Here is a 24,334-nt window from a genome sequence, read left to right as displayed (position 1 = left end):
TATATATATATATATATATATATATATATATATATATATATATATATCCATCCATCCATCCATTTTCTAACCCGCTGAATCGAATACAGGGTCACGTGGGTCTGCTGGAGCCAATCCCAGCCAACACAGGGCACAAAGCAGGACCCAATCCTGGGCAGGGTGCCAACCCACTATATATATATATATATATATATATATATATATATATATATATATATACAGGTATGTATATATATATATAGTATATTAGACTTTAAAAATTACTTCCCTAAAAAGACTCAGGTCTAATTTATGTACCTGTTTTTGCTGACAGGAATAGTTGGCTCCAGAATTCTGTACTGGTCCATAATCTTTTCCACCAATTTCTGTTTTTCACGGCGGAGCTCATTCAGCTTGTCCCTGTAGTAAAATTAAAGAAATGTTTAAAGACAATTTAGGTGAATTTTAGTTGGGTCAATATAACAAAGAAAATCTGTAGAGCTCTTATTTAATCAAATGCAAAGATGTTAGGTTAATGCCAAAAATGACATTAACAAATGAGACACCAAATATGAAAATGCTTGCGAATACATCAATGTTTGTATAAGCAAATACATTTTTAAAATAAACATAATAAAAAATAACTCATATTTCAATTTAAATAACACATAGCTTTGTGGTGCTGTCAACCAAGGAGGACACAAACCATTGTATTTCCATGTAACACCCACCATATACCCCCAATTCAGCATTTACTATCCTGCTATCTGAACCTATGCTGGCAGTCAAAACCCTACACTGCTAAAAACCCATTATTTTAACATGGCTTTCTCGTCACTCCATTTTAGTGTATCCCTGTTAAACTATATGTGCATTAAAATATCATTTTCATCAAGGCTCCGTACTAATCCCTACTATTCTCTGCTGTTCTTTTTCCAGTTTTTCTGTGGTGGCGATCTGTGCCACCACCACCTGATCAAGGCACCATGCAGTCCCTACGTTGGTGGATCAAAGGCATTACCCCAGATGTCCACATGACCATCATCATCAAATTCTTTCACATGAAGCCTGAAAGCCATGAGGACTGATTTAGACCCTTTATGTTAAGTTGAATGCCCAGTGGGGGCTGGGTGGTCTTTTGGCCTTAGAACCCCTGCAGATTTTGCTTTTCTCCAGCCCATCTGGAGCCATCTGACCTTACTTTTTTCTTTGTTACTTAGTATTGCCTAATCTTATTTTTGTTTCATATAAACATTTCCTTCTTCATCTTGCAAAGCACTTTGAGCTACACCATTTGAATGAAAATGTGCTGAGAAATGTTGTTGTTGTTGTCAAGAAGTCATAGGCAGAACAAAAATAAATTACAAATAAAGCTTAGGATAAGGAGCACTATATAGATTAGAATTAACATTTGAACTATAATCTTGAATAGATAATGTATCATTATTAAATACTTATTATTAAGATACCTAATAAATTATTAGAATACCTATACATAATTAAAATATGTGAAAATTCTTTAATAATAGTGTACAAAACTGTATATTTTGTGTAAAAACTACCTTGGGGTATATTGTATTGAAAATGTAGTGGTACTGCCAGCTTTGCTGCACTTATTAATCATAGCTACCACTAGCAGAGAACAGCCATCGAGTGGAAAGAGTGAACAGTGAATTTGGACTGACTGTGGCCGCTCCAGGATCACCAAAGTGACTAACAGATAACATTAAACTGATCTGAACCAAAAGTGATACCACTATGCTTAACCCAGTTCATATAATCCAATCAAAATGGGAACTGATGTTTTCTTTTAGTGATTGATGTTGGTAATCCTGCCAACACATAAAAGAGCAAGAGTATTTATACTTGCAAAATGAAAACAGATTTCAGGTTTCCTTTTAGGATATTAAACTACTTTGCTGAGTGAAAGCATATTCTTGGTTTTCAGCTGTAAACATATATATGTATTAACGATATCATTTTAAAACATGCTTAATGTTACAAGATTTCCATGGGGCATAGTAGTTTTTGCTACAGCCTCACAACACAAACGCACATCTCAAATCGTGGTCTGTGTGTGTATTGTAAGGGTGTTGTCTTCACATTCTGCATCCCAAAGTTGTCCTGATCAGGCTAACTGTCCACAGTAAAGTGGCCCAGTCTTATTGGGTATGTGGGTGAATCTGCTTTGTGATAGAGTTGGGAGTATCTTAGGACTGGTTCCACCAGTGCACATAATACCTTGGATGGAAGTACATTACACTTATACCATACTATGAAACATACACTTATCCATTTTCTAAATGGCTTACCACATTCAGAGTTTTGAGGATCACTGGGCATTTGACAGAAAATAACTCTGTAAATGGAATTAGCCCATTGTAAGACACACTCATGTACACACCCACATTTGGCCAATTTCCAGTTGCCAGTTAATCTTAGATAGATAGATAGATAGATAGATAGATAGATAGATAGATAGATAGATAGATAGATAGATAGATACTTTATTAATCCCAAGGGGAAATTCACATAATCCAGCATCAGTATACTGATACAAAAAAAAAAACAATATTAAATTAAAGAGTAATAAAAATGTATGTAAAAACAGACAATAACTTTGAATAATGTTAGCATATACCCCCCCGGGTGGAACTGAAAAGTCGCATAGTGTGGGGGAGGAACGATCTCCTCAGTCTGTCAGTGGAGCAAGACAGTGACAAAACTCTGTCACTGATGCTACTCTTCTGCCTGGAGATGACACTGTTAAGTGGATGCAGTGGATTCTCCATGATTTACAGGAGTTTGCTTAGTGCCCGTCGCTCTGCTACAGATGTTAAACTATCCAGCTTTATTCCTACAATAGAGCCTGCCTTTTTAACAAGTTTGTCCAGGCGTGAGACGTCCTTCTTCTTTATACTGCCTCCCCAGCACACAACCGCGTAGAAGAGGGCACTTGCCACAGCCGTCTAGTAGAACATCTGCAGCATCTTATTGCAGATGTTGAAGGACGCCAACCTTCTAAGAAAGTATAGTCGGCTCTGACCTTTCTTACACAGCGCATCAGTATTGGCAGTCCAGTCCAATTTTTCATCCAGCTGCACTCCCAGGTATTCATAGGTCTGTAACCTCTGAACACAGTCTCCTCTGATTATCACGGGGTCCATGAGGGGCCTGGGCCTCCTAAAATCCACCACCAGTTCCTTGGTCTTGCTGGTGTTCAGGTGTAAGTGGTTTGAGTCACACCATTTAACAAAGTCTTTGATTAGCTTCCTGTACTCTTCCTCCTGTCCACTCCTGATGCAGCCCACAATAGCAGTGTCATCAGCGAACTTTTGCACGTGGCAGGACTCCGAATCGTATTGGAAGTCTGATGTATATAGGCTGAACAGGACCGGAGAAAGTACAGTCCCCTGCGGCGCTCCTGTGTTGCTGACCACAATGTCAGACCTGCAGTTCCCAAGACGCACATACTGAGGTCTGTCTGTAAGATAGTCCATGATCCATGCCACAAGGTGTGAGTCTACTCCCATCTCAGTCAGCTTGTCCCTAAGGAGCAGAGGTTGGATGGTGTTGAAGGCGCTAGAGAAGTCCAAAAACATAATTCTTACAGCACCACTGCCTCTGTCCAAGTGGGAGAGGGATCGGTGTAGCATACAGATGATGGCATCCTCTGCTCCCACTTTCTCCTGGTGTGCTAATTGCAGAGGGTCGAGGGTGTGGCGGACCAGTGGCCTCAGGTGGTGAAGCAGCAGCCGCTCCATCGTCTTCATCACATGTGATGTCAGAGCAACAGGCCGGAAGTCATTCAGCTCACTAGGACGTGATACCTTTGGGACTGGGGTGATACAAGATGTTTTCCAAAGCCTTGGGATTCTCCCCTGTTGCAGGCTCAGGTTGAAGATGCGCTGTAGAGGACTCTCCAGTTCCAACGCACAGGCCTTCAGCAGTCGTGGCGATACACCATCTGGACCCGCTGCTTTGCTGGCACGAAGTCTCCTCAGCTCTCTGCTCACCTGTGCTGCTGTAATTGTGGGTGGGGATGTCTCACCTATGCTGGTATCAGCAGAAAGATGGTTGGAGGATGAAGTACACTGAGGTGAGAGTGGGTTAGGGTGGTCAAACCTGTTAAAGAAGTTTTTCATTTGGTTTGCTCTCTCCACGTCTCTCTCGATGGTGGCACCCCGCTTCGAGCTGCAGCCAGTGATGATCTTCATCCCATCCCACACTTCCTTCATGCTGTTATTCTGCAATTTCTGCTCCAGCTTTCTCCTGTACTGCTCCTTCGCCGCCCTTTTCTTCTGGTTCAAAAGGCCCTTGATGTCACTTGTAATCCATGGCTTGTTGTTAGCATAGCAGCGTACTGTTCTTACTGGAACTATAATGTCCATACAGAAGCCTCTTCAATGTTCTCACTATGTGACCACAGTAGTATATCCCAGTCTGTAGTTCCAAAGCAGGCTCTCTTAGCATGTGTTTGGGATATGGTACAAATACCAGTGTGTCCAGAGATAAACTCATGCAGTTAATGCACTCAGTTACTTTCAGGCACAAATTATATATATACTTTTTTCATGAATTTCACTAAAGATTTACTGCCTTGTCAAGTTAGTACTCCTACAATTTTCAAGCCCGCACAGTAAATCCATCAGCTATATTTTGTTATTTTTATGGAAAATTCAACAAGAAAAAATTAAGTGTGCCTAGTTTTTACTTAATAAACACATTTTTTTAATTAATTATATTCGTCAACATATTAAACAATATTATTGCTTTTAATAAATGTGAAACAATAGAAGTGAGAATTAAGTATTGATATTTCACTATTATTGTTTGAGCAAGAAAGGAGGAAGGCTTATTAAATGTCTTACCATTATTGATTTTACTTCTTACAACAGTGCTGGTAATAAAATTTTATATTAATGAATAAATACTCACATATATTCTCTCTGCTCTTGGTGATATTGATCCTTGCTCTCCATGGTCTTCTCAAGCAGTTCTCGATTCTCTCGACTTAGATTCTGGTTCTGTTCTAATAAGTGCCGGTTTTCCTCGTCTAAATTTCCCTTTAACTCTGCTAACAGCTAAAGATGAAATATAACACAGACTTAGAAACAAATATTTACTGATTTTACTTTGACGCAGGTCTTTTGGTATTTGGCAAAGGTAAAAAAAAATGTACACTATAAATCACAATGGAAATAATTTTCCACACACCAAATGTTGAAACAAACACAAAAATATATTACATAAAATAAGTCAACCCTAATCAATAGTCCATCACTGCAAGTGTGAAGTCTTCCACTATACTCAAAAAATGCTTCAGAAAGTGAAAACTTAAGCATTAACTTGTATAAAACTGCTGTTTTCTTGCATTTGAATGAAGGTTACTTATGACAGACAGTTCAATTTAAATTAGATAAACTGTATTATTATATAATCATATACAGTATAACTCTACCTTTATGAGCAGGTGATTTCTTTTTCAAAAAATAATTATATACATTTTTTTTACTCCTCTCCTGTCCCTGGTGATGAGGTTGCTTCACTTAGCTGATTACTGTAATATTTTGACCAAAAAGAAACAAAAAGGCTGGGGCAGTCAAACAGTGACATTCTGGATCAATGTAGAAAGGGGTTTCTGAAATCGGTGGCTGATTTCCAAGTCAAATATTTCATTTATTCGAATGTTAGCCGCAGCTCTAACTACAAGCCTGTCCTTTAATGTAGTCCTAATGTTCCGAACATTATTAATAAAGTAGCTGTACATTAAAAACAAACTTTAATTTCCTGCAATGAATAATGTCTAACTGATTAACATTTCTACTCTTACTTTGCGAAATTAGAATTAGATTTATATTCAAACATAATGCGCTCACAGTAGAGCATCAGTGTTCAATTAACCTATAATTCTGCAGAATATCATAAAATTGCCTGAATCACAGCTTAGTAAGGAAAGCAATGAACTAATAATCTCACTCATTAGATGTACGATTGAGACCCTAAAATCCCACCATTTTATAGGCTATGCCAGTTTCTTGCAGTTGTTTAATGTAATAATCAATGTCTTGTTATTCTTTTATTAGGCCCTGAAATTCAAGAATATTTGTCTGTATTGTTGTTATCCATTTATAATTTTTGCAAGAGCCAAGATGATTTAAACCACTGTTCTAACTATTTCAAAATCTTACTATATGTCTTTGATGAATATTCATAGATTTTTTTATTTACTTTTTCAAACTTTCTTCTCTAAACACCTGACTCTAAACCCTTCTCTATTCCTATTAAACATATCGTTATAGCCTTACTAGCTCTGTAAGCCCATGCTGCAAAAAGTCCGGGGTTCTAGAAACTATTGAAATCGTCAGAAAAAAATTGAAATGTAGAGATGTCTGGTAATTGAAAGGGACTACTTGGGGCATCTCTCTCCTAAGAGGTTGCATGTTGCTGATGTGCTTGCATTGCTTGTGCATTAGCAGCTAAGCGAGTTTCTGTTTATTCGGAGGTGGAGTCGGGGTAAGGGTGTTCCCATTTGTTCACGTCCAAAATTCAGGGCTACAAACACCAAACACTGCTCTAATGTCTCTCTCTCTCTCTCTCTCTGTATATATATATATATATATATATATATATATATATATACACAGTAATCCCTCCTCGATCGCGGGGGTTGCGTTCCAGAACCCCCTGCGATAAGATGAAAATCCATGAAGTAGAAACCATATGTTTGTATGGTTATTTTTATATATTTTAAGCCCTTATAAACTCTACCACACTGTTAACATTATTAGAGCCCTCTAGACATGAAATAACACCCTTTAGTCAAAAGTTTAAACTGTGCTCCATGACAAGACAGAGATGACAGTTCTTTCTCACAATTAAAAGAATGCAAACATATCTTCCTCTTCAAAGAATGCGTGTCAGGAGCAGAGAATGTCAGAGAGAGAGAGTGCGCGACAGAAAAGCAAACAATCAAAAATCAATATGTGCTTTTGGGCTTTTAAGTATGCCGAAGCACGAAGAGCGTCCGTATCTTCTAAGCAAACAGCCTCTGTGCAAACAGCCCCTCTGCTCACACCCCCTCCGTCAGGCGCAGAGAATGTCAGAGAGGGTGAGACAGAGAGAAAAGCAAACATCAAGCACCGCACGGGAAGCATATCTTATATCATTGAGGAATTTTAGTTAATATGTAATACATGCTCTGATTGGGTAGCTTCTAAGCCATCCACCAATAGCGTCCCTTGTATGAAATCAACTGGGCAAACAAACTGAGGAAGCGTGTACCATAAATTAAAAGACCCATTGTCCGCAGAAATCCGCGAACCAGCGAAAAATTCTTGATATATATTTAGATATGCTTACATTTAAAATCCGCAATAGAGTGAAGCCACGAAAGTCGAAGCGCGATATAGCGAGGGATTACTGTATGCTCGCAAACCGAGGTTCCACTGTACTGTGGCGGCAACACTAAAGTTGAAGAATCAAATTAACTGAAAGTAAGAATCTCTAAGTATGGTTATGGCCAACATAATGTCACGTATCACACAATATGCATATCACATTCTATGTAACACTGCATCCTCAAGATCAGGAACTCCAAAATGGCTGCAACAATGAAATAACTTCACAAAATGATACAAAGAAACATTGATAAAAATAATAAAAGTGTTATATAAATTTTTTATAAATTATTGATGGGTTTCTGCCAGTAGGAAATAACATAATTATCTTAATTTTCAAAAAGATTTTGATTAGAAACCTCATCAAAAGCTAGCAATCTAAAAGAAGTGCAACTATAGGGTGCAGTGTGTACATTGGTGCAAAACTGGGTAAAACAGAAAGGAAAAGTGGTGGACTTGCAGTTTATTGCTCACATCTTTAAAAAAAAAAGTCAGTTCCTCTGTTAAGAGTTATATTTTTTGAATATCTAGCTTTTAAATTGTGTGGGGAGAGTGAGAGCGAGAGCAAGAACAGGCTCTATTAAGGCGGAAGGCAGCTGGTAGGAGAGCCCCAGAGGAGTGTTTGGCCAACTCTCGGAGGGGGCAGATTGAATCGGTTGCTCCAGCTGAGCAATTTTGAAGAGCTGGAGTGACCGGCAGAGGGTTCGACTGGCCGCTGAAGGATGGAGAGTCGAGGAGGCTTTGGGCATGTTGAGCCCCAGCGTGAGCGCCCTGGCCACTGGGGAAGATACTCAAGTCTTGGTCCGGCTGGAGCCCAATGTAGCATTAGGGGAGAAGCAGGGGAGCCGCCAGTAAGTGAGATGAAAGCATTGGAGTTTTAAGAAAAGACTGCATCCTGCCATTGATTTTAACCTCATTTAAAAAGGATTTTTCTATTGTTTTTTTAACCTCCACGGATTCACCTGTTTTATCGGATTATTTATTTAAAGAATATTTGAAACACTGCACTATTTATTTGAACAGTTTGATTTTGTTGATTTTTTTTAATAAAAGCACTTAGCAGTTTTTGCACCATCCCCTTGCTTCATGGTTGATGTCTTCACTGCCTAGCTCATCTGTGTCATTACCGACTGTGTTCGGTTCGAGGGCTCCTAGAAGTAAGATGGGAGCATGGAGCAGAACCTGCATCGTCACAAAAGGTTGTAAGTATGACGTGACTCGACTGTCTCGTGGGACATGAAAGTGTCTCTCTGTCTCTCTTCAAAAGATCACGTTGCGTTGCAGGAAAAAAAGTCTTGTCTCATCCCAAGAGTTTTTTTATAATAGAGAGATTATTATATGTTAACAATTTTCATTTGCTTACATCATTCACTCAAGAACTACTTTTCTTGTTTTTCTTCAGTTGTATTTTCAATTCTTGCCATAGTCATAGATAATAAAATTGTAATACTGAATCATTTTTTTTACTTTAACTTATTACAAGCAATGACATTTACAGGTTGCACAATTAGATGGCCCATGCAATAAATTAATTGTTTGAAGTGCTTATATTATATACCAAAATGTATAGCCCCCCCAGTTCCTTAAGCCATGGAATTGGATTAAGTGGTTTTAAGCATGAAATTACATGTAAAAAAGCAATGCAATATAAATCTATGTTTAATGGAAGCTATCTGTAAAATACCAATGCAGAGAGAATAACAAGTGTCATGAGATTTACAGTACAACATTACACCACAGTGTGAGTCGCGTAATGCTCACACTTAGATTGTGTTCCACAGGACGTTTGCAGCATAAAATGCAAAAATTTACAACCTTCTCAATCTTTATAGCTTTTACAGGTCTGTTAATGTTCATATATAGTATATGAAACAAAATACCAACATATGTTGTATGTATTGATACAATTAGGGGGATGAAAAAACTGGCAAAGTGAATAAAGTGTGCTGACTACATATGTACACAAAAAATAGTGTATTCATTTCAGTACATGATGTAAGAATTTCAGTAGTTGCTGTATGTACTTTAAAGAATAATTTAAATTGCAAACAGCACCTATTAGGAAATAAATAATACCATGAACTTCACATATAGTCAGTGTAGGTGCTAGCATTTTTGGTCCCTAGGCAAAGGTTTAACAAAGGTGTCATACTCTTACATGGCACTTTGATGGCAATATTCTGTGCATGCCAAACTATGGAGGTCTGCATGTGCAGTTTAGGGTATAATAAATCGAAGGGGCAGCTGGGTCCTCCTTGATGATACATGCATGCATTGAACATTCATTTCCTCTCCCTTTTGAATTATGCTAGCACCATCAACTAGGGCTGGTTTTGCTTGTAAAGAATCCAGCTCCTCTTGCATTTCTCTTTCCCTACCTGGCAGCTGGACTTGAGGTGTATTTTTGTACCTCAAGTGTAACCACACCTTACTTCAGCTTTGGTAAACCGTTCTTCTTTTACTTCAGTGGTCACATCACATATCACCCTTTTTCTTTTCCCTTGGCAAAACACTTCCACTTATCCATGAGTTTTCAACTCTGCTGGCAACATTCAAATGGCAGCATTTCTATGCTGAGCAGAAAAAAGACAGGACGCCTTAAAACAGGCCACTCGCAATAGAATTATTATTGACAAATATGAACAAATAAAAAATGTGTCAGCTAGTTTTTGTTTTTATGAATTCACAAAATTTTAATCAAATCAGTCAAAGTGTTTTTGAGATTTTGGGGCATTTAGTTTTTCTATTGAATTTCTATTCTATTTACCCCTAAACAATAACACATCAAAATGACCTTTGTTAGCAGATACCTAGTGCCCTAGATACACCATCCCGCCAAATTTCAGCTTATAACCTAAATGGGGAATAATGGTTTTTGTTTATGAGTGAGTGAACAAGTCAGTTAATTTTGCATTTTATATAAATATATAATGCTACGGGCTAACTGAGTCACATAGTTACCTTCTCTATAGCTGTTTACATTCCTAACAAACTAAAAACTCTATTTCTTTCACAGTTCCTCAGACTCTGCAGTGATGAGGATGATTTCTGTAATGAAGCATTAAGAATGAGGAGTTTCTTGATCATTAGGGGATACCCTTCTTATGTTGTGGACAGGACCCTCAATCAAGTCAGGAGATGACTGGAACATAAAGATCATTCTTAATGTATGGTGGATGTCAGCTGCTACTTTAAAATTGAGGTTTTCAACACAAACATGAGAGGGAAGGATGGAAGCTGGGTAACAGGAAATTTATCATATTACAAACCGTTTTGTCACAAAGTGAACCACAGAAATATGAAATAAATTACTGTACCAACCATTCCACTAGACTACAATAATCTCGCCTTGAAAATATATTGCTTAAAGGGGAGAATTTAGATTGATAAGATATTTAAAACTAAATGGTCTGCTCTTATCTAAAATGTTGTTAATTCATTAATTTCTGGTTATGAAGCAGATGGCCTTTCTGTCTCACAGTGTGATGACAGCTGCAGAAAGACAAGTGCAATAGAAAAAATGACTCCAAAGCAAAAATCAACCCATATGATAGAAATAATTTCACAACAAAAGAATATTATTGATGACTTTGACCCTTACCTCACACTGATTGTTTAGTTTGGTAATGTTAATATCAAGCTGCTGATTCTGTTCCTTGAACTTGTTAATTTCTGCTTCAAGCTTGGCCTTCTCAAGCTGCAAGCTTGTCAGTTGGCTCTTTTGTGACTTGTGCTCTAAATGCAACTCTTCTTGGACTTTCATTGTTTCCTTGTTGAAGTGCTCCAAACTAAAACATAGATTAAATTAAAACAGTTAATTTTAACATATGAGGGTGTTGTAGATTGAAGGGACTAATAAGTAAAGTACAGAAGGCTATTAACACAGAAAACAATATTGTTTCATGATTAACATCATTACACTGTTCTGCTACTCGATTTGTAATTCCATTTGTAAATTTGTCATCTAATATTTGGGAATACAAAACACAACAAAAGCATCTTCATTATCCCCAATACTCAGATATATTGACTTGATTAGCTAAAGGAAGCAGATGCCTGTGGTGTAGAATGCCAGATAGGTGTTACACAACACCACCCTTCTCACCGTTCATTTTCCTCTTGAAGTTTTGCAAGCTTTTCCAGGGTTTGTCTGTGCTCTCTGCCTTGCATTTCCAGTCTCTCCTGTTCTGCCTTTAGTGACGATTCCTTTTCTTCTAATGAAGATTTCTGTTCCATGAGTGCACTGTACCTACGATTCACAATAAGTTCCATTAACAAATAATCATTTACCTCCACCTTGTATAGTTTAGTGAAATAAGTCAATTTGTGTTACCATTAAAAGGGTTACTATCAAAAGCATTGATAAATAATGTACTTGTCCACAGTAGGATGAGCAAATTGGTGATCAGGGAGATAAATAGTACTAAATATTATTCAAATCACACCAGATACCCCTTCCACCAACCATCTAAAGAGCCAAGAATGAGTATATTTTTGACACTGAAGTTATAAATCAAAGATCCTGAAATATTCAAGGTTAGCAATGGTTCATCAACCCATTGCAAGGTGAACACACTGACATTCACATATCTGGGGCTAACTTAGCATTGCCAACCCACTTAACCAAAACACATTTTACATGATCGGAATTGACTAAGATATGTACATTGTACATTTTTGATTTCAGTTAGACCATGTTTTGCACAAATTAAGAAAGATTATACAGTATATCACAGAGAACTAATTTTGATTCATTACCTGAAAATCAAACTGACACATCCTTTTCCCAACAGTTTATAAAATTATCTAGAATTGTATTCATTTGAAACCCCTGGTATGGTTTGGAAACAGTAACAATTTACAATAAGAAATGCAACATTGTTTCAAGCATTACTCTCACTGTTACTATGCTTCTCCACAGAATATTAACATCCATAACTGATAAGTAATTGGAGGAACATAACAATAAATACAGTCAATATTAACAGGCTTTGTGGGCATTTGTATCAAGAGAATAATAACAGACTATTAAAATGGCTGCCAAATTATAAGATTGTGGTAAATGTATAATAACATCTATGGCTAGAGGAGTGTAAAGTGTACAGGCTTTTACATATTATTCTGGTTTTGGCTAATTTCAGTTCAGCTACAAATGACACATAAGATACAATATATGTTTCTTTTGCTCCAGTGTCCAGCTTAGGTGCACCTTAGACCAGGCAATGTGTCTCTAAACCTTGGATATAAGCAGTTCCTGAATGGCTACCCTCCTGAAAATTCCAAAGTTTTGAAATTCATGATGTACAGTTTCTGTTAAGACTGGGTCACATAGGTACTAATTCTGTGATAATTTTTGAGGGTGTATTTTAGAACATTAGAACACTCTAGATGAGAACAGACCATTCAGCCCAACAAAGCTTGCCAGTCCTATCCACTTATTTCCTCCAAGAAAACATCAAGTTGGGTTTTGAAAGTCCCTAACGTCTTACTGTCTACCACGCTACTTGGTAGCTTATTCCAAGTGTCTATCGTTCTTTGTGTAAAGAAAAACTTCCTAATGTTTGTGCAAAATTTACCCTTAACAAGTTTCCAACTGTGTCCCCGTGTTCTTGATGAACTCATTTTAAAATACAAGTCTCGATCCACTGTACTAATTCCCTTCATAATTTTAAACACTTCAATCATGTTACCTCTTAATCTTCTTTTGCTTAAACTGTAAAAGCTCAGCTATTTTAATCTTTCCTCATAATTCAACCCCTATAGCCCTGGAATCAGTCTAGTCGCTCTTCTCTGGACCTTTTCTAGCGCTGCTATGTCCTTTTTGTAGCCTGGAGACCAAAACTGCACACAGTACTCAAGATGAGGCTTCACCAGTGCATTAAAAAGGTTGAGCATAACCTCCTTGGACTTGTACTCCACACATGTGCTATATATCCTAACATTCTGTTAGCCTTCTTAATGGCTTCTGAACACTGTTGGGAAGTTGATAGCTTAGAGTCCACTATGACTCCTAAATCCTTCTCATAAGGTGTACTCTCGATTTTCCGACCGCCCATTGTGTATTCAAACCTAATATTTTTACTTCCTATGTGTAATACTTTACATTTACTGACATTAAATTTCATCTGCCACAAATCTGCCCAAGCCTGTATGCTATCCAAGTCCTTCTGTAATGATATAACAGGATTCCAAATTATCTGCTAATCCACCTATCTTGGTATCATCTGCAAACTTAACCAGCTTGTTACTTATATTCCTATCTAAATCATTTATATATATTAAAAATAGCAGCGCCCTAGCACTGACCCCTGTGGAACACCACTCTTAACATCGGCCAGTTCTGATGAGGTTCCTCGCACCATCACCCTCTGCTTCCTGTGTCTGAGCCAATTCTGCACCCATCTAAAAACATCACCCTGAACTCCCACTTCTTTTAACTTGATGCCCAACCTCTCATGTGGCACCTTATCAAATGCTTTCTGAAAGTCCAGATAAATAATATCATAAGCTCCACTTTGATCGTATCCTTTTGTTGCCTCCTCATAGAATTCCAACATGTTAGTAAAACACGACCTCCCTCTTCTGAACCCATGCTGACTGTTCAGAATAACTCCTGTCCTTGCCATGTGTTGCTCAATCTTATCCTTAATAATTCCTTCCATTAATTTTCCTGTGATGCATGTTAAGCTTACTGGCCTATAGTTGCTTGGATCTGCCCTGTCACCCTTTTTATATAATGGGATGATATTTGCCATTTTCCAGTCCTTGGAATCTCTCCAGTGCACAGTGACTTCCTAAAAATATGTGTCAAGGGTTTATATATGTACTCACTAGCCTCCTTAAGAACACAAGGATAAATATTATCTGGGCCTGGTGATTTGTTTGATTTCATCTTATTTAATCTGAGCAGCACTTCTCCCTCTACAATTTCCAAATCCCTCAGTACCTCCTTAGTAGTCGTGTTTACCTCTGGGAGGTTATCCACTTGCTCACTTGTAAACACCTCAGAAAAATGTAAGTTTAGGGCATCTGCTATTTCATTGTCTGTATCTTTTAATTCCCTTTACTATTCCTGATGAACTTGACCTCCTCCTTAACTGTTCTTTTACTACTAAAATACTGAAAGAATTTCTTGGGGTCTTCTTTCGCCTTATCTGCTATATTCCTCTCCAACTGTCTTTTAGCCTCCCTGATATCCTTCTTAATGGTTGCCCTCATGTTCTCATATGCTACGATTCACTTTGCAGTCATTAGTCTTATATGCCTTATACAGCAGTTTTTCCTTTGCAACTTCTTTTTAAATCTTTATTAATCCACCGTGGAGTTTTTTAGTTTCCTATTAATTCCAAATTTAGGTATGTATCTGTCCTGCATTACATGTAAAACATTTTTAAACCTGTTCCACTGCTCCTCGACTGTCTCCACATTTAAAAGCTTATCCCAGTCTATCCTACTTAGACTTTGTCGCATCTGCTCAAAATTAGCCCTACCAAAGTTCAACTTAACAATTTTAGTCTTTGCATCTGTACTCTTACAAAATACTGAGAATTGTATTACATTATGGTCACTTGACCCTAGTGGTTCAATCACCTCTACACCCTCAATTCTATCCTGATTATTACAGAATACTAAATCCAGTCAGGCTTCACTCCGTGTTGGTGCTCTAACATGCTGTGTTAAAAAACAGTCACTGATTACTTCTAAAAACTATTATGTGAAATGTCTGTCCCAATCAGTGAGATTCAACTTATGACTAGTTTTTCTTTTTTTTGATGCAGTTTGTCCATGTTTGTCATATGCTGTTAGTATTTAGGTTGCTTTTTCCTTTGGCACAGGAAAATATGTGCAGTTTTTGTGACTGATGCACCTGCAATTCTACTTTGGCCTAAGTGGAACTTCTTAGTTGCCTCATGCTGCTTTAAAAAGTCACATACAATATCAATATGCTAACGTCCAGACTGCTTCGGTAGCTCACTTAGACTGCCAATAAACCTAATAAAACTCACACTTGAAGATCCACTTACAAATGGAAGCTTAAAGATGGAATTATTTCAATGAAAAACACAAAAATAATAACTGGTACCTTATTGCCCATGTTTTTACCCTTCTGAGGCAAGTTTTTAAGTCAGTTATTTTTCTGCAAACTTGAAAATGAATCCACCTCAGTTTCAGATTACAAGAATGTCTTAGGATGTCTTAAGGTAAAGGATAAAACAAATTCATTCTTCCATTTGGGCAAATATTTCCTCTGCTTCTATTGTCCACTCAAATTAACAGATGTATTCTCAATGAAAGAAATTATGAAAGGTATGATGTAACTAAACTGTTTAATAAATCTTCTCAAATTAATGGACAAAATCCTAGAAACGTTGCTCTTCTTTTATTTAATTCAAATTGGTAAACTGAGAACATGGTCTAATTTTGTGCCATAAGTAAAGAATGCTTAATTGAAGAAATGTATATTTTTCATAAACAGACAGATTGATAAATCCCTTTTTTTTTTAAATTCGCAAATAAATGATTCCATATGAAACACAATGGCACTCTCTAGTCCATTGTTTATGCTAATTAGAACTTCAGAAGACAATTAAAAAAACACCTACTATATATACAATGGCACACACCTACTGTACAAATCGCTACGTTTATCAGTAATATAAGATATAAATACTGCAAAAGCATTTGACAGAACACAGGATATGACCAAATACGGTATTTTTAATTACCAATAGCTTTGTTAAAAACTATCCTCTTTGCACTACCCTTTTCCTATATAATTTAGATAACAAGTATGTCCTGAGTACATTGGTTTTAAGTTGATTAACTGGATTTAAAACTGAAAAATAATAACAGATATTTATTTTTAACAGAAATGTTACAAACAACATGGAGTTTAACAATTTGAAGCGTACAATACCATCATGGAAGCTAGTGCTTCATTTCATAAGACACGACAAAATATATATATTTTTTTAAGTTTGCCATCCTTCTTCCTACTTGTTTCTAATGAAACCTGTATTGTTGTTTCTTTCTGAAGCTCCTGCTGTGGTTGTCGAAGATTCCTCCTAGCTTGATTAACATCAAGTAGGGGAAGTGTTTGTACAGCTGAAGAGTTGCAGTCCCAAAGCTGTTCTCATGAAGGTGATTTGCTTTTTCTTAAAATATTTTCAAAACCAATTGCTTGATAAGTCACACTAATGCCTTTGGTGGCTTCACCTGATTCTGTTAGAATCCAGCGTGTTGATGAGCAGTGTGCAAGAAAGTAGGTCATGGGTTTGACATGACTTTTTCCAAATTGTTTATTATAACCTTGTTTTTCCACATACAGATTGTCATGCACTTATCTAGATTTTACATGTGACTTGGGGCTATCAGTATTGGCAAGCACACCCATGCATACACTTGCCTTGAAAGTGATGTCACAAGTATACTGTACAAATGATCCAGAAGATATGTCACATGTATTCAAAGAAGATATGAAACATGTTTTCAAATAGAAAGAGCCTTCTTCAAACTAAAGGCCTTCGTCTTTCTGGTTCTTGAAGGTTTAGGTTTCATTTTGACTTCCTCTTTTGTTTTTGTTTGATTTCTGAAATAAGTAAGATTTATGGATGTTTTAAGTCTGTCTGATCATGCATAATCTAACAGGAAAAGATCACTTCTGTCTCTGACGTTAAAATAATATTGTATTTTTAACATCTATGGGTAGACAATTTCTAAAAATAAATATAGACTGTCTCTTCAACACACGACACAAAAACACCTCCATATGTGTTGCTCATCAAGAAGATAGATCCTGACATTGGCTGTGCCTTGATATTCTGCCCATGAAAATCATAAGAGGAGGAGGAGGAGGAGGAGGAGGAGGAGGAGACAAGACAAATCTCCGTCCTATGAGTCCTATGCTAATTTTAAACATATTTGTTTTATGCTCTCTGCTCAATACATTTTAAGTTTTCTCTGTGCTATTTTAGTTTTGACAAATTGAAATTGCTGTCATGTTTGTGTATTTTCTTCCCCCTCTACAATTCTTGTTTATTTCCATAATATTAATGAAGTCTCATTTTGCTAGTCAAATTATGAGATTTTGCAATTAAATCATTTGAGCTGTGTATATAAATAGGTTAAATGTGAAAAATTAAAACCCTGAAAATATAAAAATGCTAGTCTCTCCTGGATTACTGTATTTTATGGTTATTACTCATTTAAATAAAAACATATTATTGCTTCAATGTGTAGTATTATCATAGAACTGTTAGTCACAGTAATAGTGGTGTGTATAGAAGCAATAGTTAAGTCCATCAATAACATCTTTTAAGTGCATACCAATCAATGCATAGGCATATTACAAATTGATTCTACCACAAATTCATGATATATGTTCTTTAAAACATGTATTCAGCTTCAGGACACCCTGCATATGTTTAGGAAATACAGGGACTACAAAATGCAGGTTAGATAATGGTCTTAAATTAGCCTTACCTTCTGCTTCATAATAATGCCTTCTGGGTCGACAAAGTCACACAAGCAGGTCTCCAGGCCAACAACGAAATTCCCTCTCATGGAGGACAACTCACCAATGGGAGCTAGCAGCTTTGACAAAAAACTGGGCCTGTTAAAGCCCATCGAGATACTCCTTGTGTGATTCTGGCCTATATCAGATATAAATTGTTGTTGTTGTTGTAAAAAGCCCCCAGGAATTTAAATATTCCAATGTAGCATCATATTCTTTTTCTTAAACTGTTAATTATTGAACTCAGGTAAAACTAAAGATCATATTTTTTTTATTCACCAAAAATATTGTATTTTGCGGTTTAATAATGTATTATTGATAGTTTTCTTATGTGTTCACTTTAGAGGTATTTTAGTTCTGGTCACTTTCAAATTTCTCTGGGATCACAGATAGCACTTCCTGTCATAATGGTGCAAAGTGGAGCAAGGCTCTATTCTCTCTCCTGAGCTGAATTTATTTTTAAGCAGTCTTCTCTATTTCTAATTACTTTAGAAGTTGCAACTTTTGTGTATAGCCTATGTGCTGTATCAGCGCATGCTAACTCTAAGTTTCTCCATGTGGCTTGCATACTGCACAGGGGAGGTGGGAGGTTGTTGAGTCTACATATTTTCTTTGCATACTCAATGGCTTTTCTTTGGTGTTTTTATATGCAGACTTGGCAGCTTGATGTTTGTGTGGGTGCTGATTTTGGGATTGGAAGGACTGAGATCTGTAGAGGAGCCTGTTGGGGATCATTTCTGATGTTGCTGAATGGGTAGAATAGGGGAATATGCCCTGCTCTTTTTGTCACAATTAAGTCCTGAATGACAGGCAGAAGGAAGGTTTGTGGCTGTTTTTCCTGTCTTTCTTTCCATGGTCATTTTATGTAATCTTTTCTTTTTTTCTTGATGGGTGCTGATTTGTCAGTTGCCTCTTGGAACTTTCAGAATCTGAATTCAAATAACAAAAGAGGTGGTGTCTTGTAATTCCCTCAGACCACATATATATATATATATATATCTAGATTGTTATTATAGGCATTATTTGGAAGTTTAGTTTAGGTTACTCTGCTGGTTTAACTTAAGATAGTCATCATCTGAATTTATGGCTTAGAGGCACATTTCTTATTTTTTTGAAGAAAAAAGACCCCTGTGTGATGAGCACTGATTACAGATGCCAAGTTACATTCTTTGCTGAGTTTGAAATATACAGTGCCTATGCCATTTACCTACTTAATTAATTTCACTTAAAAAACTAAACCTATTACTTAAAAACACCAAAATTCTCCAGGCTCAACTTTCTTCCTGGAGTTATTCGCTGATTCCAGGGTTACATCATTTATAAGCTCATATACTTGGCTCTCCAATAATCAAAGCTGAACAGAAAGAATATCTGAATTCAATGAGGACTAGGAAGGACTGAAAAGGTTGCTGTCTGAGGTTTCATCTGTTTTCTGGAGTCACCAGCCTATAGTATATATCTTCAGATGTGACACAATGCCTTCACCCTAAGCAAACTGAATCCCTCGGTAATACACTGGTGACATATGTGATGACTCTGGCTTTCAAACACTCCAATCACTACATTTTTCAATCTTTATCTTTACCTCTTCTTTTTTCTGTTATTTAGAACTTAGATCTGTTTTTAAAGCAAGTGGAGTACCAAGTCTCATTTGCTCCTGCTTCCCACCTTCACTTACACTATTCCACAGCCAAAAAATAGTGTCCACTCTATGATATTTAATGCAAGGCAGCTCATTACTCATTACCAATTAAGATGGTGTAGCACTAGGAACTCTCCATATTTCTTTAAATTTATAGAGCTTAATTTTCAAAATATTTATTTGAAGCCTAAAACCCCAAACTATCAACAGACCCAATTAAAGTTTGGTCATCAATTACATTCCACCTCAACCAAGCTATATGTCTGGGGATTGTTCTGTTCCTTGAAGGCACTGCCACCTTCATTCACATGTTTTGTGGTTGCCCTTCAGTGTTTAGTTTTTGTTCTGGTGTGTCTACATTTTTTGTATCCATTCTCTCTATTAATATTCCTCTCCTTCCTCACATTTTTCTAATTCTAGAGTTTGGTTTATTCTAACTTTCTGGTATGCGGCAAACTGAATTAAGAACAACTGTTGCAAAAGTTGAACCTACCTATTGCAGGAAGACTACTTATGCCCTTTCTCTTTCCTACACTTTTAAATTTTGTAATTTGTCACTTCTGGAATTTTCAGTTGCGAGGGTCAATGGAGCACCTCAACCATATATTTATATATAGTCAGAAATGATAGAGCTAGTCTGTGCATGCTTGCTCCTTGATTGTCACTGCAGTCCTAATCCTTATTTTATCACCTCGTTAATGGGATTAATGCAGTGCTGCTCCTCACTTGACAGTCCACACATGCTCTTCTTTTGTTGTCTTGTATAACCATGAACTCCGCAGGACTGGTTTTGGATTTTGGTGGGGATCTGGGGAGCGAGGTCTGGGCATTGTGTTTTTAGTTTATGTTCATTTCTTTAAGATGTTGGTGTTTTGTGTTCTACAATAAACATTTTATCAAAAAGTTGGTTACAAAATGGATTGATAGATGGATGGATGCCATCACTAAATATAAAATCCAAAAAACTACAAAAGCATCGCTAGTAGCTAAAAGTGGAGAAGCATTTGCTATGGCAAAATTTTCATTGACATTTCACCACCAGCAGAGTTCTGATCCTGGCCTTCAAAACATAAAGTGCTCTTCAACAAAAGTTATTTACTAAATGATTTACTGTTTGAAACTGAAGTCTGACTGCTGAATTTGAATTTGGTGCCTGTTACCTTCCCTCCAACTCCTTGAATTTAAGCTCTTGGCTACGAGATGCTCCCTTGAGTTCGCTGTACTTCTGCACAAGTCCTTCCAGTTCAACTTCCTGACGCTCATGAAGCAGCACTAGTTTTTCATGATCACGACGTAGAGCTTCATAGCAGGCCCGGGCCTCCTCTTTTTCTCTGGACATGGCTCGGTTCTCGCTTTCAAGCCCAGCTAATCGGGATTCTGCTTGAGAACTTTGGGCCACAAGTGAGGCATGTTGGGAGCTGAGGGCAGAATTTTCCACCTGAAACAACAGTACAGTAACAAAAGTAGTAACTACCTTTCAATTCAACTATCAAAATTGCATAAATGTAAGATAGCATGTTTTGATATTGTGTTTATTGTGATGTCGTAACATGGATGACAAGATAAACTAAGTTGTTTAGTACCACAATAGACTATAGAAAAACGACAGAAGAAAACACATGCCAGCATCTCACCTGTAACCGAGTGTTAAGAGTCTGTAAAGCAGTACTCTGTTCCTGTATAGACAGCAAGTGCTTTTGCAGAGTGTCAACTTGCTCCTGAAGCCGTACAATGCGAGACTCACTTTGTTGCAGCTGAGCACACAATGAGTGCTTTTCTGCCAGCAATGATGCATTCTGAGGGGAGAAATGAAAGAAAATCATTCACTAGGAGAAACAAATAAGTAAGAAAATCCACTGCAAATATTCAGCAGCATAAGGAAAGTTTATGTATTTTAACATATTGTATAATCATTCATTTTCTAAACCTGCTTTTATCCTGTTAGTATCACTAGAGACTGAAGCCTTTTACAAGGCTCATTCAAATGTTTACAAACAACAAAACAGTTTGAAGTTGTTAACAAAGGTAATTATATCTGTTAGCACTACCCAAAGAAATGGAATACCCTGAGGAAAACCTACATGAACAACGGAAAACAAGAGCTCAAGCACCTTAAAGGTGTAATACTATAAGCTGTGCAACCATGTTTCTTAAAAGAACTGTTAAGCTTGACTCAAGTATCAGTGGAAAGGGGAGTTTTTAGAGCATATGCTTTGCATAAAACTGCCTAAACATAAGCTAGGAAATGTTATCTCACCACATTAATGCATGTTGTAGATCATAACCAACTTAATGATTGAAACAAATGTAAAATGAGAATTATTTTAGTTTATTAAAATAAGGAAATTAGGGAATAATTTACACACTTTAAAATCAAATCAAATTTATAAATTTGCAAGCACAGTTGCACTTTGTTATAGTAATATTACCTTATTATACTTTATAAAGATGAAATTATACAAAAATCTTGAAGAATACATGAGCAGATGAAACAGAATTTAAAGTTTAGATCGGGTGTCATAAGAGCCTAGTGTCTGGGGTTGGTAATACCTTCTTCTTATTTTACTTTTTAACATATATAGAGCTAACACAGCAGAGACTTCTAAAATGTAAATTATTTTTTACTCTATATTGATCTAAACACACACACACAAAACAGAAGCACATAGTGTTTCACGTAAGTGTGAAACTGTTGAAAGCAAGCTCAAGAAAGGCTTTTCACGCATGTTAGGTTAACCAATGACTTTAGGTCAACTTCATATGAGTGAGTGTAGTTTTTGAGTGTCCTCTGAAATGGACCAGAGTTGAGTCCTGCTGAAACTAACTCCAATATCAACTAAGTAAAAAACAGGCAGGTAAAGGAAATTAATAGGTGAATGATACTGTTGATTATGTGCCTCTCATTTTGAAAGCTAATTAGCTCAAGCCCTCTTACATGTACAGGTTAAACATGTCAGCACAAACATCATCATAATTATTATTCTCTATCCAGGTTAATCTTATTCAGGGGTGCCTGACCCTACACCAGTAGAATCCAGGGCAAGGCAGAAACCAAACCTGGAAAAAGGATAGGCCCAAACATGCAGACACACCCCTATAGAGCCCATTTAGTATTGCCAATTAACCTAACATCTTTGGAATGTGGGAAGAAAATGGGAGTATATTAAGAAAACACACATACAGTTGTGGCCAAAAGTTTTGAGAATGACACAAGTATTGGTTTTCACAAAGTTTGCTGCTTCATTGTTTTTTGATCTTTTTGTCAGATGTTTCTATGATATACTGAAGTATAATTGCAAGGATTTCATAAGTTTCAAAGGCTTTTATTGACAATTATATTAAGTTTATGCAAAGAGTCAATATTTGCATTGTTGGCCCTTCTTTTTCAAGACCTCTGCAACTCGCCCTGGCATGCAGTCAATCAACTTCTGGGCCAAATCCTGACTGATGGCAGCCCATTTTGCATAATCAATGCTTGGAGTTTGCCAGAATTTGTGGGTTTTTGTTTCTCCACCTGCCTCTTGAGGATTGACCACAAGTTCTCAATGGGATTAAGCTCTGGGAATTTTCCTGGCCAGAGACCCAAAATTTTGATGTCTTGTTCCCCGAGCCACTTAGTTATCACTTTTGCCTTACAGCACGGTGCTCCATCATGCAGGAAAAGGCATTGTTCAACACCAAGCTGTTCTTGGATGGTTGGGAGAAGTTGCACTCATACACACACACACACACACACACACACATATATACAAAGAGGCATTGACAGAGTATGGAAAGTCCACAATATCTGAGACATGGCACTGGATCACTGATGCATCATTGCTAACTACATCATGACCATACTGTCCAAAAACATGATCACTTCTTTCTGAATGAATTTCTTGTTAACAAAACGAAAAACGTTTACATATTATACCAACATTGACTTTCATTAACATTCATACTTTACAGATCAGTAAGACATACAGTGCCACAACTTCTATTTATTTACTCAGACATACTGCATTCTAAATTAATACAAGACAACATGCCTTCTACAGCAGATTCAAAAAGACATTTCAATTGTTCCTTGTAGAGAAAATGTGTTTTTTCTCATTTTAGGTAAACATATTTTTCCTATTGTTATGGTTTGTGAGTTATGATTCTTGTAGTGAGGTAAGATACTAGAGTGTGTAGTGTAGAGTAAGTATTAATTGGAACATTAGAATTATATTGACAAGTATAAGCTATTCAGCCAGCTAAGAACATAGAGTTGTAGAAATTGTGACAATGCAGGTTCGTTGCATGCTCCCATCTTCTGTCTGGGAGCCCTTGAACCCGTCACCGACGGTAATGTTACCGATGAGCTAAGCAGTGAGGTAACAACATAGCAAGGGGATGGTGAAAAAGTGCAAAGTGCTTTTATTAAAAACGATCAACAAAAGAAGGCGTTCAAATAAATAGTGCATTGCCTTCCAAACAGTCTTTAAATAAATCTGTACTAATAAAAGGCAAAGCCCTCACTGACTGACTGACTGACTGACTCACTCACTGACTGACTGACTGACTCATCACTAATTCTCCAAGTTCCCGTGTAGGTAGAAGGCTGAAATTTGGCAGGCTCATTCCTTACAACTTACTTACAAAAGTTGGGCAGGTTTCATTTCGAAATTCTACGCGTAATGGTCATAACTGGAAGCTATTTTTCTCCATATACTGTAATAGAGTTGAGCTGGATGGCCATGGGGGGCGGAATTTCATGTGACATCATCACGCCTCCCACGTAATCACGTGAACTGACTATCAACGCAGTACGTAGAA

At 37.0% G+C, this 24,334-nt stretch overlaps 1 protein-coding gene across 1 annotated transcript in view; it reads right to left on the bottom strand.

Annotated features, from left to right (window-relative positions):
- LOC120539368 (protein Daple-like) overlaps nucleotides 1-24,334 on the bottom strand; it is a 192,679-nt gene that overhangs the window by 20,923 nt on the left and 147,422 nt on the right. The window contains exons 22-27 of the mRNA XM_039769369.1: nucleotides 21,169-21,330; nucleotides 20,695-20,972; nucleotides 11,485-11,628; nucleotides 10,981-11,167; nucleotides 4,918-5,063; nucleotides 298-399 (exon numbers count right to left, since the gene is read on the bottom strand). Of these exons, the coding sequence (XP_039625303.1) occupies nucleotides 298-399; nucleotides 4,918-5,063; nucleotides 10,981-11,167; nucleotides 11,485-11,628; nucleotides 20,695-20,972; nucleotides 21,169-21,330 (1,019 nt within the window). The remainder of the gene's footprint in view (nucleotides 1-297; nucleotides 400-4,917; nucleotides 5,064-10,980; nucleotides 11,168-11,484; nucleotides 11,629-20,694; nucleotides 20,973-21,168; nucleotides 21,331-24,334) is intronic.

Source organism: Polypterus senegalus, chromosome 11 (assembly GCF_016835505.1).
Source record: "Polypterus senegalus isolate Bchr_013 chromosome 11, ASM1683550v1, whole genome shotgun sequence".
NCBI classification, from domain to species: Eukaryota; Metazoa; Chordata; class Cladistia; order Polypteriformes; family Polypteridae; genus Polypterus; species Polypterus senegalus.
This window is presented reverse-complemented; position numbering and strand designations above follow the sequence as displayed.